The sequence below is a fragment of the Marmota marmota genome, unplaced genomic scaffold (genome assembly GCF_001458135.2).
Source record: "Marmota marmota marmota unplaced genomic scaffold, marMar, whole genome shotgun sequence".
Taxonomy (NCBI): Eukaryota; Metazoa; Chordata; class Mammalia; order Rodentia; family Sciuridae; genus Marmota; species Marmota marmota.
The window spans coordinates 17,507,038-17,520,360 of NW_025999968.1; the positions used below are offsets into that span (position 1 = coordinate 17,507,038).

Here is a 13,323-nt window from a genome sequence, read left to right on the forward strand (position 1 = left end):
TGTATTCTTTTCTTTTTTTTTTTTTTTTTAAAGAGAGAGTGATAGAGGGAGAGAGAGAGAGAGTTTTTTTAATATTTATTTTCTTTAGTTATCAGCGGACACAACATCTTTGTTTGTATGTGGTGCTGAGGATCGAACCCGGGCCGCACGCATGCCAGGCGAGCGCGCTACCGCTTGAGCCACATCCCCAGCCCTGTATACTTTTCTATTCATCAACAAATGTTTCTTGAAAACTAATATTATGTCACTTTTTAAAAGCTGTTTTTAGTTTGACACAAGAAAGCTAAAACAATAACCTATCCACTAGATATCACTAGAAGCCCTGTTCTCAGATGCTTTTGAAAATCTGTTCTGTGAATAAGTGACCTTGTCTCTATAGTCACTAATATGATGTGTAGTTCTAAGTAAAATACATCAGGGAAAGACCAACAATTCAAGAATAAAAGATTAATTTGAGCTTGGAGAAGAACTAATTAAAATACTAATTAAACCAGGTATTGTAGCACATGCCTATAAAATCCCAACTACTTGGGAGGTTGAGGCAGATGGATTGCAAGTTCAAGCCTAGTCTGGGCAACTTAGTGAAACCCTGTTTCAAAACCAAGTAAAAAGGGCTGGGAGTGCAGATCAGTGGTACAGTGCTTGTCTAGCATGTGCAAGGCCCTGGGATCAATCCCTAGTGCTGGGGTAGTAGGGCATACTAATTACAAATACAAATTTGTGCCAGGCATGGTGGCGTATGCCTATAATCCCAGTGGCTTAAGAGGCTGAGGTAGGAGGATCATGAGTTCAAAGTCAACCTCAGCAACTTAGTGAGCCCCTAAGCAACTATTTCTAAATAAAGTATAAAACAGGGCTGGGGATGTGGCTCAGTGGTTAAACATCTCTGAGTTCAATCCCCTGTATCCCAAAATAAATAAACAAATGAATGAATGACTAAATAAATAAATAAATGCAAATTTGTATTTTTCTTATTCACTACTTCTCCTGAATTGGATCAAGCTCAGCGAGATAAGGAATATATGCTCAAAACAACAAAGTCTCCTAAATGTGACTAGGGCAGTAAAAAAGAACTCTTAAATTACCAAGGAGCACATACCTCTGGAAGAAAGCACTCTCTGTAGCAGTTAGAAGACCCTTCAGATATCCACCTTTGAAATGATTAATTCTGCTGCTGCAAGGCAGTTTCTTCGGTTTGAAGCAGAACCAAGGCTCTCCAGTGTAGAGATCTGTAAAGTTACACAGGGGCAGACTCCCAGGAAGACATACATTGCACTCAGTGGTTTCAGAAATCCTTCCTGAACGGAACAGGCTCTTGAAATACACTCTGTCTGGCTTTTCTTCCTGTAGGTGCTGAAGAACTCTGATCCCTTCACTTGGGTGAACCAGAGATATGGACACTTTAACTTTGCCTGGCCAGAGCAAAGTAAAGAAAACCTTATAAAACCCATTCTTATAGTCTACTACTCTGCCCACAGCCCCTGCCTGAAGCTTGGGGGAGTGGATTTTGGCCTGCAAGTAGTCTCCACCATACTTCTTGGGCTTTCTTTGAAAATCCTGCACATGAACCAGTACCTCCAGTTGGCTTCCCACCCTGAAGAAGGCTGCGGAGTTCAAGATGACAAAGTAGCTAGAAGAAGGGTCGGTGCTCTTCACAAAGGGGACTAAGCCCACATCAGGTACCTGCCCCTGTAAGGTGGCCAGCAAGGAGTCCTCCTCCAAACGTTCCTGACGGGAGAGAGTCTGGTGTTCATAGCCACAGTAGGGATTTCGGCTAATGCCTGTAGCCTGGGATAAAACAATTTGCCCGCTGCTGTCAATGAATGTGGCTGAAACAGTCTCGTGGTCCAAGTACTAAAGAGAATGACACAAAAACAGAAATCACTACTACACTAAATATCTGAATATCAGTCAAATAAATCTCTGCTTCAGTTTAAATTTGCATAAAATCAACCAAGATGACACTGCTTTAAAAACCATAGCTCACGAGTTTTACAGGGCTGTCTTACTATCTTACTTTACAAAATAAAGTCAGTGTGAGAAATGAATTCATAGATGGGTCTCTATACTTTAGCAAATTTTACCCAGAGGAGTTCACCAGGTTCTTAGAGTGAATTATTCTTTTCCCTCAATTTTTTTTATTGGTACATTACAGTAGAACATAATGGTGGGATCTGTTCTTACATATTCGTACATGCATACTATATAATTTGGCCAATATCAATCCCCAGAACTTACCCCCTTATTGTGTACTTAAGAAAGCCCATCCTCAACAGTAATTATTTTACCAGATCCTACCCTGTTGGGGTTTTATCAAAGCCTAACCTACCTGGAAGGAGGGGGAAAAAAACAACTCCAGCCTACTAGGGAAAAATCAAGAAAACTAACAAGGTTCAAAGCCAAGGGGTATATACACTTAAAGATTGAGACCTAATGACAGTAACAGAATGCATACCCTCCCCCCACATACCTTACTACCACACCTCTAAACTCTTGTTAACTGGAATTCCTTTCATCTTGTACATTATGCCAGTTTTCCATCAAAAAACAAAATTACAAGGCAAATTAAAAGGCAAAAAACAGAGTTTGAAGACACAGAGCAAGCATCAGAACCAAATTCAGATATGGCAGAAACATTAGAATTACCAGACTGGAAATTTGAAACAACTAAGAATGTAGTTCAGCGAAGAGTGCTTGTATAGCACTGTGAGGCCCTAGGTTCCATCCCCACCACCATGAAAAATAAAAATAAAAATTAACTTTAACATAAAACTATGTTGCTATGTTAATAATGCTAATGGAAAAAGTAGACCACAGGTGAACACAGATAAGCACTGAAAGCAAAGAGATGAGAATGCTAACAAAGAATCAAAAAAGAGATGCTAGAAATGAAAAATACCATAAGAGAAATGAAAAATGCCTTTGGTGGACTCATTAGTAAACTGGACACAACTAAGGAAGAAGTTCCTAAGCTTAAGGATCTTTCAATAGAAATCTCCAAAACTAAAAAAAGAAAAAAGACTGAAAGAATATAGTTGTGGGACAACTATAAAAGGTATAACATAAGCATAATGAGAGCACCAGAAGAAAAAGGAAGGAACAGAAGAAATAGCTGAAGCAATAAAGACTAAGAATTCTCCCCCAAATTAATGACAGACACCAAGCCACAGACACAGGAAGTTTGAAAAACAACACGCAGGGTAACTGCCCATAAAACTATATGTAGGCCTATCATACTTGAAGTGCAGAAAATTAAAAATAAATTTCAAAATGCTAGGGGCTGAGGATGTGGCTCAAGCGGTAGCGCGCTCGCCTGGCATGCAGGAGGCCCGGGTTCGATCCTCAGCACTACATACAAACAAAGATGTTGTGTCCGCCGAAAACTAAAAAATAAATTAAAAAATTTTAAAAAATGCTAAAGAAGCCAAAAGAAAAAAAAATCATCTTAATTACAAAGAGATAAAGGTAAGAATTACACCCCAACTTCTCCTCAAAAACTAAGCAAGCAAGAATAGAGAGGAAATGAAATGTTTAAAATACTGAGAAGGAAAAAAAAATCCATGTAGAGTTCTGTAACCTGTCAAATCATCCTTCAGAGAGGCTGGGGTTGTAGCTCAGTGGTAGAGCACTTGCCTAGCATGTGTGAGCATTGAGTTGGATTCTCAGCATCTCATATAAATAAATAAATAAAGATCCACTGACAACTAAAAAAAAAAAAAAATAAAAAATCATCCTTCAGTAATGAAGGGGAAATAAAGACTTTTTTAGATGAACAAAAATTGAATTGAAGGAAGTTGTTGCCAGTATACTTGCCTTGGAAGAAATGTTAAAAGACGTTCTTCAGGGAGTGGGAAAATATAGGTCAGAAACTTGAATCTATATAAAGGAAGGAAGAACATCAGAGAAGAGATAATTGAACACAAAATAAAAATGCCAGTTTTTGTTGTTGTTTTGTTTTTTGGAGGTGGGGTTTTAAAAATTGTGGCCTCAAACTCCTAGGTTCAAGCAATTCTACTGCTTCAGCCTCCAAAGGAGTTGGAACTATGGGCATGCACCCACACACCAGCCATTTTTTTCTTATTCTTAAGTGATCTCACAGAATGTTTTGTTACAGGTAATCATACTATCTATGAGGTGGTACAGTATTACTTGAAAGTGAAATCTGATTGTATATTACAAAATCTAGGACAATCACTAAAAAATTTAAGTTTAATTGATAGCTAAGAAAGGAGAGAAAACAGAATCATATAAAATGCTCAACTAAAATCACAAAAGGCAGAAAAAAAAGTGAAAGTCAAAGCAGGAACAAAGAAAAAGGACAGCAAATAGAAAACAGTAAAGATATTAAAAGACTGAATCAATACTTAAAAAATGTTTAAGGAAGAATTATACCCATTTTCTACAATCTCTTCCAGAATATAAAGATAAAGGAAATACTTGCTAACTCGTTCTATGAGGCCAGTGATCCTCTGATATAAAAACTACACAGAGACATTACAAGAAAATGACCGACCAATATCTCTCATGAATTTACATGTCTTTAAAAAAATTAGCAAATTGAATCCAACAGTGCATAAAATGGATTATACACCATGACCAAGGAAGCTCTATCTCAAGTATGCAAGAAAATGGCTTAACAGGACTCCAGTGCTTCCTATGGAGCACAATTTATATCTCCTAAAAAACAATCCTTAATCTTCAATTTGGTCTTCCTGCTTAGACCTCTGTCTGTTGTAAGTGAAACTTCATCAAACTAAAAAACTTCTGCACAGTAAAGGAAACAACAACAGAGTAAAGAGACAATCTACAGAATGGGAAAAAATATTTTCCAACTACCTGACAAGAGATTAACTTTCAGAATATATAAGAAATTCAAACAACTGAATAGCAAAAGAGAAAATAATCTGATTTTTTTTTAAAATGGATGAATGACATGGAAAAGGTCATTTCTAAAAAGATGATATAAAAAATGGCCAAAAAGTATATGGAAAAAAATGCCTGACATCACTAATCATCAGGGAAATGCAAATCAAAACCATAATAATGCACCTCCCTATTACCAAAAAAAGCAAATACTGGCAAGAATACAGACAGGGAAACTCTTGTACTCTGTTTGTAGGAATTTAAACTAGTTCAGCCAACATGGAAAACACAATGTAGGTTCCTTAAAGAACTAGAAATAGAACTACTTATGGCCATATGATCCATCAACATAACTAACTACTGAGTGTATAGACAAAGGGACTGAAATTAATATGCAGGAGAAATATATACATCATATGCAGCACTGTTCATAACAGCAAAGACACAGAATAAGCATAGGTATCCATCCACAGAAGGATGAATGGATAAAGGGGATGTGGCATATATACACAATGAAATATTCAGCTAGAAAAAAATAATGAAACTCTTATCATTTGCAGTAACATGGATGAGCATGGAGGATATTGTGTTAAATGAAATAAGTCAGGTACAGAAGACTAATAGCACATATTCTCACTTACATGTAGAAGCTAAAATGTTGATCTCAAGGAAGTAGAGAACAGAATAGCAGTTATTAGAGCCTGTGAAGAGTGCAGGGAAGGAAGGGATGGGGAGGATGGACAATGGGTACAGGGGTACAATTGGACGGGAAGAATAACTTCCAATGTTATAGAGCAGAGTAAGAGAACTATGATTAACAATTAATTGAATATTTCAAAATAGCTGATGGAGGGGATTTTGAATGTTCCCAACACAAAGAAATTATGTATATCTGAGGTGACAAATATGCCAATTATCCTGACCTGATGACACATTGTATAGATGGATTGAAATGTCACACTTTACCCATAATTATGCACAATAGTATGTATCAATTTGCATCAATTAAAATTTAAAATACATATTTTTAAAGATATTTTTAGTTATTGATAGACCTTTATTTTATTCATTTATTTATATGTGGAACTGAGAATTGAACCCAGTGCCTCATGCATACTAGACAAATGCTCTACCACTGAGCTACAACTCCAGTCCAAAAACACATATATTTTTTAAAAAGACTTAGTCCTTTCTACTTATATCTGTACATGCCCGTAGTCCTAGATATTCAGGAAGCTAAGGCAGAAATATCTCAAGTTTGAGGCAGCCTGGGCAACTTAGCAAGACCCTGTCTCAAAAATAGAATAAAAATAAGGCTGGGTAGATGTAGCTCAGAGATACAATGCTTCTGAGTTCAGTCCCAAGTATCTGCCTCTCCGTATCTCTCTCTCTCTCTCTCTCTCTCTCCACACACACACACACACACACACAAAAAAAAAAAATTATGTTTATATATTTATATTTTTATTTTTCTCCATTTGTTGTATAACACAACGGATTTCTGATATCCCATTATTCAGAGTTATGTTACAAACTCTAATTGTGAGGAATTTTTTTTTTTTTTTTAAACTCCAGATTGGGATCAGGATGGCGGAGGGGAGTTAAGATGCACTTTACAACTTCTCCACAGTTCAAAATCAAAACAGCTAGAGAATACCCACACAGTAAGATGGATACCTGGGGCAATACACTGAGGACCAACATTAAACTAACAGAGATTTGGAGAACTCAAGAAATCATGGTTACTAGGACTATGAGAAACAGTTCAGTTCCGAACTTACGTACGTACAAGCTGCCTGGACAGGGAAAGAAGCGGGAACACCATAATAAAGAGAAAAAAAGCCAAGTATGGTGGAGTGTGCCTATAATCCTAGAGTCATGAGGGGCTGAGACAGGAGGATCACAAGTTTGAGGCCAGCCTCAGCAATTTAGTGAGGCCTTAAACCACTTAGACTCTGTCTCAAAATAAAACATAATAAAAGGCCTGGAGGTGTGGTTCAGCAGTAAAGCAACCCTGGGTTCAATCCTCAGCACAGAGAGAGAGAGAGAGAGAGAGAGAGAGAGAGAGAGAGAATGAGCAAACACGTGCACACTGATAAGATCATTTTCAAAACAGCAGAACTTAGTGGACACAGAAATTGCTGGTGCAAGAGAAGTGTTTTGTTTTGCTCAGTTTTTAAGTGGAATACCATGACTGGTAGCCACTTTGTGAAGGTTACACCTTAGCTGGCAGTGCCAGGAAAGTTATCATCCAGCATCTTCTCACTCCTGGAAACTGCAGCAAATGTGATATGAGAGAACAGCTCTGAATTATACAGTGAGAACTCAGTGACTAAGGGCTGTGAAACTACTACCGGTAGCCAAGGGAGCTGAGAGGAGAGCAGTGTACTTCTTGCCCAGACTCTCAGCACTCAGAGCAAACCAAAGACCCCTGGCTACACATACCAGCCTACCAGGTGGAAGATGTTATGGGCCAGGCTATATGGGTAATGACCAAAATTTTACCCTGAGACTTCATATCATGTAAGAAATGCTTCTTCCATGGGAAAGCCCCACCTCTGTACCCATTAATAGTTACATAGCATAGCACACTTGGAAACACAAAATAGCAATTCTTACACAATGTATAATTATTCTCTTTGCTTTCCATGTTTCTTGGGCAATGTACCTTGTCAGAGATTGATTGTCTAGACGTTAGTAACCATTCTCTAACTTGTACTCAACTAGGGTCATTTTGACCCCCTTCCCTTCTGCTTGCTTGCTGCTATGCCAAACTGGAAAGTCCTGTGGGAAGTACCAGTGTACCCACTGCATTGTCTCACTAACTGCCCAATTCAGCTTCTGTACCTGCTTGCTTGTAGCTACGTAAACCCAGGTGTGATTTTTGCCTTTAAATATCCTAAAATGCTCAGGCTCAGGGTGTTCCTTGCAGAGACACTTATGGGTCCTGTGAGGGGCAGTTGCCAGCTGGACGGCTAAATAAAGACTCTTCGATTTGGACAAAACTGGGACTTGGTGTGCTTTCTGAGTGACCTGCCTCACAACATTTGGAGGCCCCAGCAAGATCTACTTTTCTCACATCCCGGAGATGGCTCAGGATCAACAAGGGAGGTGCAGTGGTGAAGAGATCCCCTAGGGGAAGGCCTCTGAGAGACAGCCCTGGGCCATCCCTCTACCAGCCCCCACCCACCTAAAACTACCAAGAGTCATCTGTGTTTCCTGGGGAAGGTAAGTCTGGTCTGTGTGGATCCATGTCTGGAGAGGCTTGGGGAAAGCTTCACACAACATTATTTCCTGCAGTCCAGGGCTTGGTCCTCTGGTCTGAGTCTGGTTTTCCTTGGTCCTCTGTCTGGTCTGGTTTTTACTCAATCTTCTGGTCTGAGTCTGGTCTTCTATCAGTTAAATTTGTCTTTGGCGCCTTACCTGTTGTGTTTTATTGTTTGTCTTGTTTGTTGTTTGTTATTCTGTGTCCCCTTTGTGTTTTGTGTTAATTTCTATGTCAGTTTGTTTCTAATGTTAAAAAATGGTTTAAAAGGTTTTTACTGTACTCACTAAAGCTTGTGTTAAAATGTAAATGGCTGCCAACAGGATTTTTTTTAAATGTCAAAAGTAAAAGCTAAAGGTAAAGAAGCATTCTAGAGATTGCCTTCATTTAGGAACTGGGCCAGGTGGCCAACAGGGTAGATCATGTCAGTTCCTGTAGAAGGCAGATTAGGGATTAAAGTATTTTATACAATTATTACTTCTATATTGTATAACAAAAAGCATAATCTTGTCTAGGAAATTTGGCTTTTGTCTCTCAGTATTTGCAAGCATGAATAACTCCCAACTACTAAAAATGATCCAAAGATTTTCCAATGTCTAAATCAGGCTAAAATTTGGTGGCCACTATCCAAGAAACCAGAAAAACCAGTTTAGAATGGGACCCCGACCTGGGGGGACAAATATTAATGGGCTGATATAAACCAAAGTTTGACCTATATGTTAAAATGACAAAAACTTCTCAAAATATTAATTACATTGTGTCTGATAAGTTTCATTCTCTAGAGCAACTAATCTTGGAGAAATTAAGGTTTGTATATCTGTGGTTAAACAGCAACTGTTATTGAGTATTTTCTACATTACAGAGTCCAGATTTTTCTTTAAAAGCTAAACTTGGTTAATATAAAAACATCAATGGAATTGTGGTACATTACTCTTCTTTACATATTAAAAATGTGTTCATATCTTTCAGTTTTACAAGACTTTAACGTAAAAGGTTAAAGGAGGCATTTTATCAGGCTGGTATTCTCCAAACTGAAGTTTTCTGTAATGGTAATTTTAAACGTATAAGGATAACAGATTCACTGCTACATCGATGTTCATAGCAGCACAGTTCACAATAGCAAGACTGTGGAACCAACCTAGATGCCCTTCAATAGACGAATGGATAAAAAAAATGTGGCATTTATACACAATGGAGTATTACTCTGCATTAAAAATGACAAAATCATAGAATTTACAGGGAAATGGATGGCATTAGAGCAGATTATGCTAAGTGAAGCTAGCCAATCCCTAAAAACAAATGCNAAGAAATTTGTAATGTTTTGAACAACCCACAATAAAAAATTTAAAAAAAAAAAAAAAAGGATAACAGATTTTATTGGGGATTTATTTACATCATTTGATGTTTTGTAACAAAACCTTATGTTACCCATTATACTGGGATACAAAAATTGAAAGATATTTTAAAAGATAATGAGAGGGGCTGGGGACATAGCTCAGTTGGTGGAGTGTTTGCCTCACATGCACAACGCCCTGGGTTCAATCCTCAGCACCACCAAAAAAAAAAAAAAAAGATAATGAGAACCTGATCTTTTAAACGTTAATATTGTAAAACATTTTGCCACTTTTCCATACAAAAGGAAAGTTCTGAGCTCTCGGCCTTTCCTTGATTCACATTTTAGTTGTAATATCACATTTGAGTTAGCGAATATTCATACAGACTCAGAAAACAATATATGCAAACTTTATAAAATGATATCTAAAAAGATCAGTTTCAGAACTAGAACATTTACCTAAGATTTGTGAAGAGCCCTGCCATACCTGAGATAAGCCCCCCACCTTACAGCATGTCAGATGATTCAAAGTAGGCCAGATTCGGCTCATTTAAAAACACCCCTGAAAGCACCTCTTCTGAGAATGCAGACGCAGAAGTTTGTTCAGTGAGTGAACCTACTGTAAAGCTTTCAGAACAAACTGATGGACATGGAGAAGGGTGGGGTGAGATGTGTTAAAAGTACCAAGCACAGACTTTCCCCCCTTGAGTATGCAGAGACACTGCCTATACCAGGGTAGATTCTGATCTCTGGGCTGCACAAACCCCAGGACCATCACATTTGTGCTACCAGAGAAATCTCCAGCCTCTGGGCCTAACATGGAGCCAATAAGAAGACTAGGACAGAGTCCTAGACATGGAAAGAAATAAATTAGGCACAATGCCCCATCCCAGCACAGAGACTGTGGACTCAGTTGGGACCTCCACACTCAGGAACTCTCTGAGGTAATTTTCAGTGGCATGAACACTTGAAACATCTCCAATACCTCAGAAACGACAAATCTAAAAGTCCTAGGGAAAAGTCTCTTCACCTTACCTACCTACACAAGGAAAAAACAAAATTTGTTTTTTTGTGGTTCTGGGGATTGAACCCAGGGCCTTGTGCATGCAAGGCAAGTATTCTACCAACTGAGCTATATCCTCAGCCCGCAAGGAGAAAATTTGGTCTTGTCAATTGTAATTTTTTATTTTGCTTGCATGGTTTTCTGTGGTGGTTAATTAAACCCTGGAAAATTCTGCCATTGAACTGCATCTTATTCCTTTTTATTTTTATCTCTTACTTTCAAGACGGAGTCTCAGAAGGAGGTCCAAGCTAACCTTGAATTTGCTGTCCTTCTGCCTCAGACACCTAAGTGGCTGGAATTGTATTTTATTTAGAGACAGGGTCTCACTGAGTTGCTTAATGCCTCACTGTGGCTGAGACTGGCTTTGAACTCATGATCCTCCTGTTTCAGCCTCCCGAGTTGGTGGAATTAAAGGCATGCACCACAGCACCCAGCTCAGTCTATAATTCTTGATTGCCTAATTCTTCAGGCTTTCCTATACTATTACTCCTCATTTCCTCCCTTGGTTAGAAGAGTTGTCGAAAACATTTTTTATTAGTTTTCATAATATATTAGTTTATGGCTTGCTGTCAAGCTATTGCTATTATTGGTGGTTATTATCTCTTCTCAAAGTAGTGCACAGTTTGAGCACTTTGAGCAGTTAATTCAGTGCTTTGATGTTGAGAAAAACTTTCAACATAGAGAACACCATAATAAGAAGGCAGCTCACTAAAAATACCTTCATACAACAATGGAAGCGCACCATCCTGACAGATGTGCAAATCTCAGCATAAAAACATAGGAAACTTGAGAAAACAATAAGATGCCTCTAAAATATGTAACTCCCCAATAACTGAATCCATGGACACCAAAGTGGAAAAAATGCTGGAAAAAGAATTTTAAAAGCTAATTGTTGGGCTGAGGTTGTAGCTTAGTAGAGCACTTGCCTCGCACTTGGTTCGATCCTCAGCACCACATAAAAAAATAAACAAATAAAAATAAAGAGATTGTGTCCATCAACAACTAAGAAAAATATTTTTTAAAAAGCTAATTGTTAAATTGATCAATGAATGAAAAGAACAAAGAAAGGAACTAAACGACAATACAGGATATGAAACAACACTTCAAGAAAGAGAGACTGTGAAAAAAAAAAAAAATCAAATGAAAGGCCCAATATGTCAAAAAACTTAGGTGAAAGTCTAACAGACCAGTTCAAGTAGAAGATAGAATTTAAGGGCCTGAAGAAAAGGAGGACAAACTGGAATATTCAGAAAGTAATAAAGAAAAAATAAGAAAGTATGATCAGAATGTACAAGAACTCTGGAACAACATGAAGAGAGCCAACTTAAGATTCCTAGGCATCAAAAAGGAAACAGAGATACAGACTAATGGCACGATTGACTTAAATGGTGAAATACTGGCAGGAAATTTCCCAAACCCTGGAATAAGATGGAATTCAATCAGTATTCAATCAACCATTTAGAACAGCAAATAGGAAGACCAGAAAAGCCTCTTTCCGTGGCACATTATTGCTAGAATGCCAAAAATCCAGAACAAAGAAATAATTTTGAAAACTGTAAGAGAGAAACACCAAGTCATTTATAAAGACAAACCAATCAGAATAACAGATATCTCAGCAGAAACCCTAAGAGCCAGGAGAGCTTTCAATTCTGAAAGAAAATGACTACCAACCTAGATTGCTACATCCAACAAAGCTATCCTTCAGAATCAAAACAGAAATAAAAACTTTCCAAGCTAAGCATAAACTTAGCTTGGAACTGCAGAAGATAAAGGAATCATACACACAGAAGAAAACGAAAGCAAGCAAGAGAACTCAGGAAAGACTAAATCTCACTGGAAGATTAGACAAGCAAATGAGAACTAGGATCAAATCAAACATAGAAATAAAACAAAATGACAAGAAATAATGTATACTTTTCTATAATTATACTGAATGTAAAGGTCTCAATTATCTATTTAAAAGGCTGAATTAAAAACAAGACAAGCCTGGGCACACCTATGAGAGTCTGAGGCAGGAGGATCACGAGTTCAAAGCCAGCCTCAGCAAAGACAAGGTAATTAGCAACTCAGTGAGACCCTGTCTCTAAATAAAATACAAAAAATAGGGCTGGTGGGCTGGGGTTTTAGCTCGGTGGTGGAACACTTGCCTTGCACATGTGAGGCACTGGGTTCGATTATCAGCACCACAAAAAAGTAATAAAATAAAGGAAAAAAAATAGGGCTGGTGATGTGGCTTAATGGTTGAATGCCCCTGAGTTCAATCCCTGGTACCCCTCCCTCCCAAAAAAAATCAAGACACAATTATATTCTGCCTATAACAAACAAATCTTATTGACAAAGACATCCACAAAAAAACTGAAAGAACATAAAATAATCTATGCAAATACAGCAGGAATATCTACTTTCAGATCCAACAATGAACCTTAAGCCAAAATTACTTAAGAGATACAAAGAAGGTCCCTGCATGTTGGTAAAGAAGCAACCCAATAAGATAAAACTACTGCAAATATGTATGCCCAAATGTTGGCACACCTAAATTCTATTCAACATAAAGGCTCAGATAGGCCCCAATATAATAACAATGGGTGCTTTCAATACACCTAATAGGTTATCCAGACAAAATCAACAAAGGTGATACAAAGTTAAAATATACAATAGATCAAGTGGATTTAACAGACACCTACAGAATATTTCAACCAATACCTAAATATATTTTTTCAGGTGCTCATGGAACTTTCTCCAAAATAGATCAGATTTTAGGCCCTGAAGCAAGACTTCAAAAATACAAAAAAGTTCAGA

At 37.8% G+C, this 13,323-nt stretch overlaps 1 protein-coding gene across 3 annotated transcripts in view; it reads right to left on the reverse strand.

Moving 5' to 3' along the window:
* The window catches only part of Nxpe3 (neurexophilin and PC-esterase domain family member 3), a 54,500-nt gene that overhangs the window by 18,698 nt on the left and 22,479 nt on the right, over positions 1-13,323 (reverse strand). For all 3 annotated transcript variants that reach the window (XM_048803381.1, XM_048803382.1, XM_015478564.2), the window contains exon 5: positions 1,100-1,854. In XM_048803381.1, the coding sequence (XP_048659338.1) occupies positions 1,100-1,854 (755 nt within the window). The remainder of the gene's footprint in view (positions 1-1,099; positions 1,855-13,323) is intronic.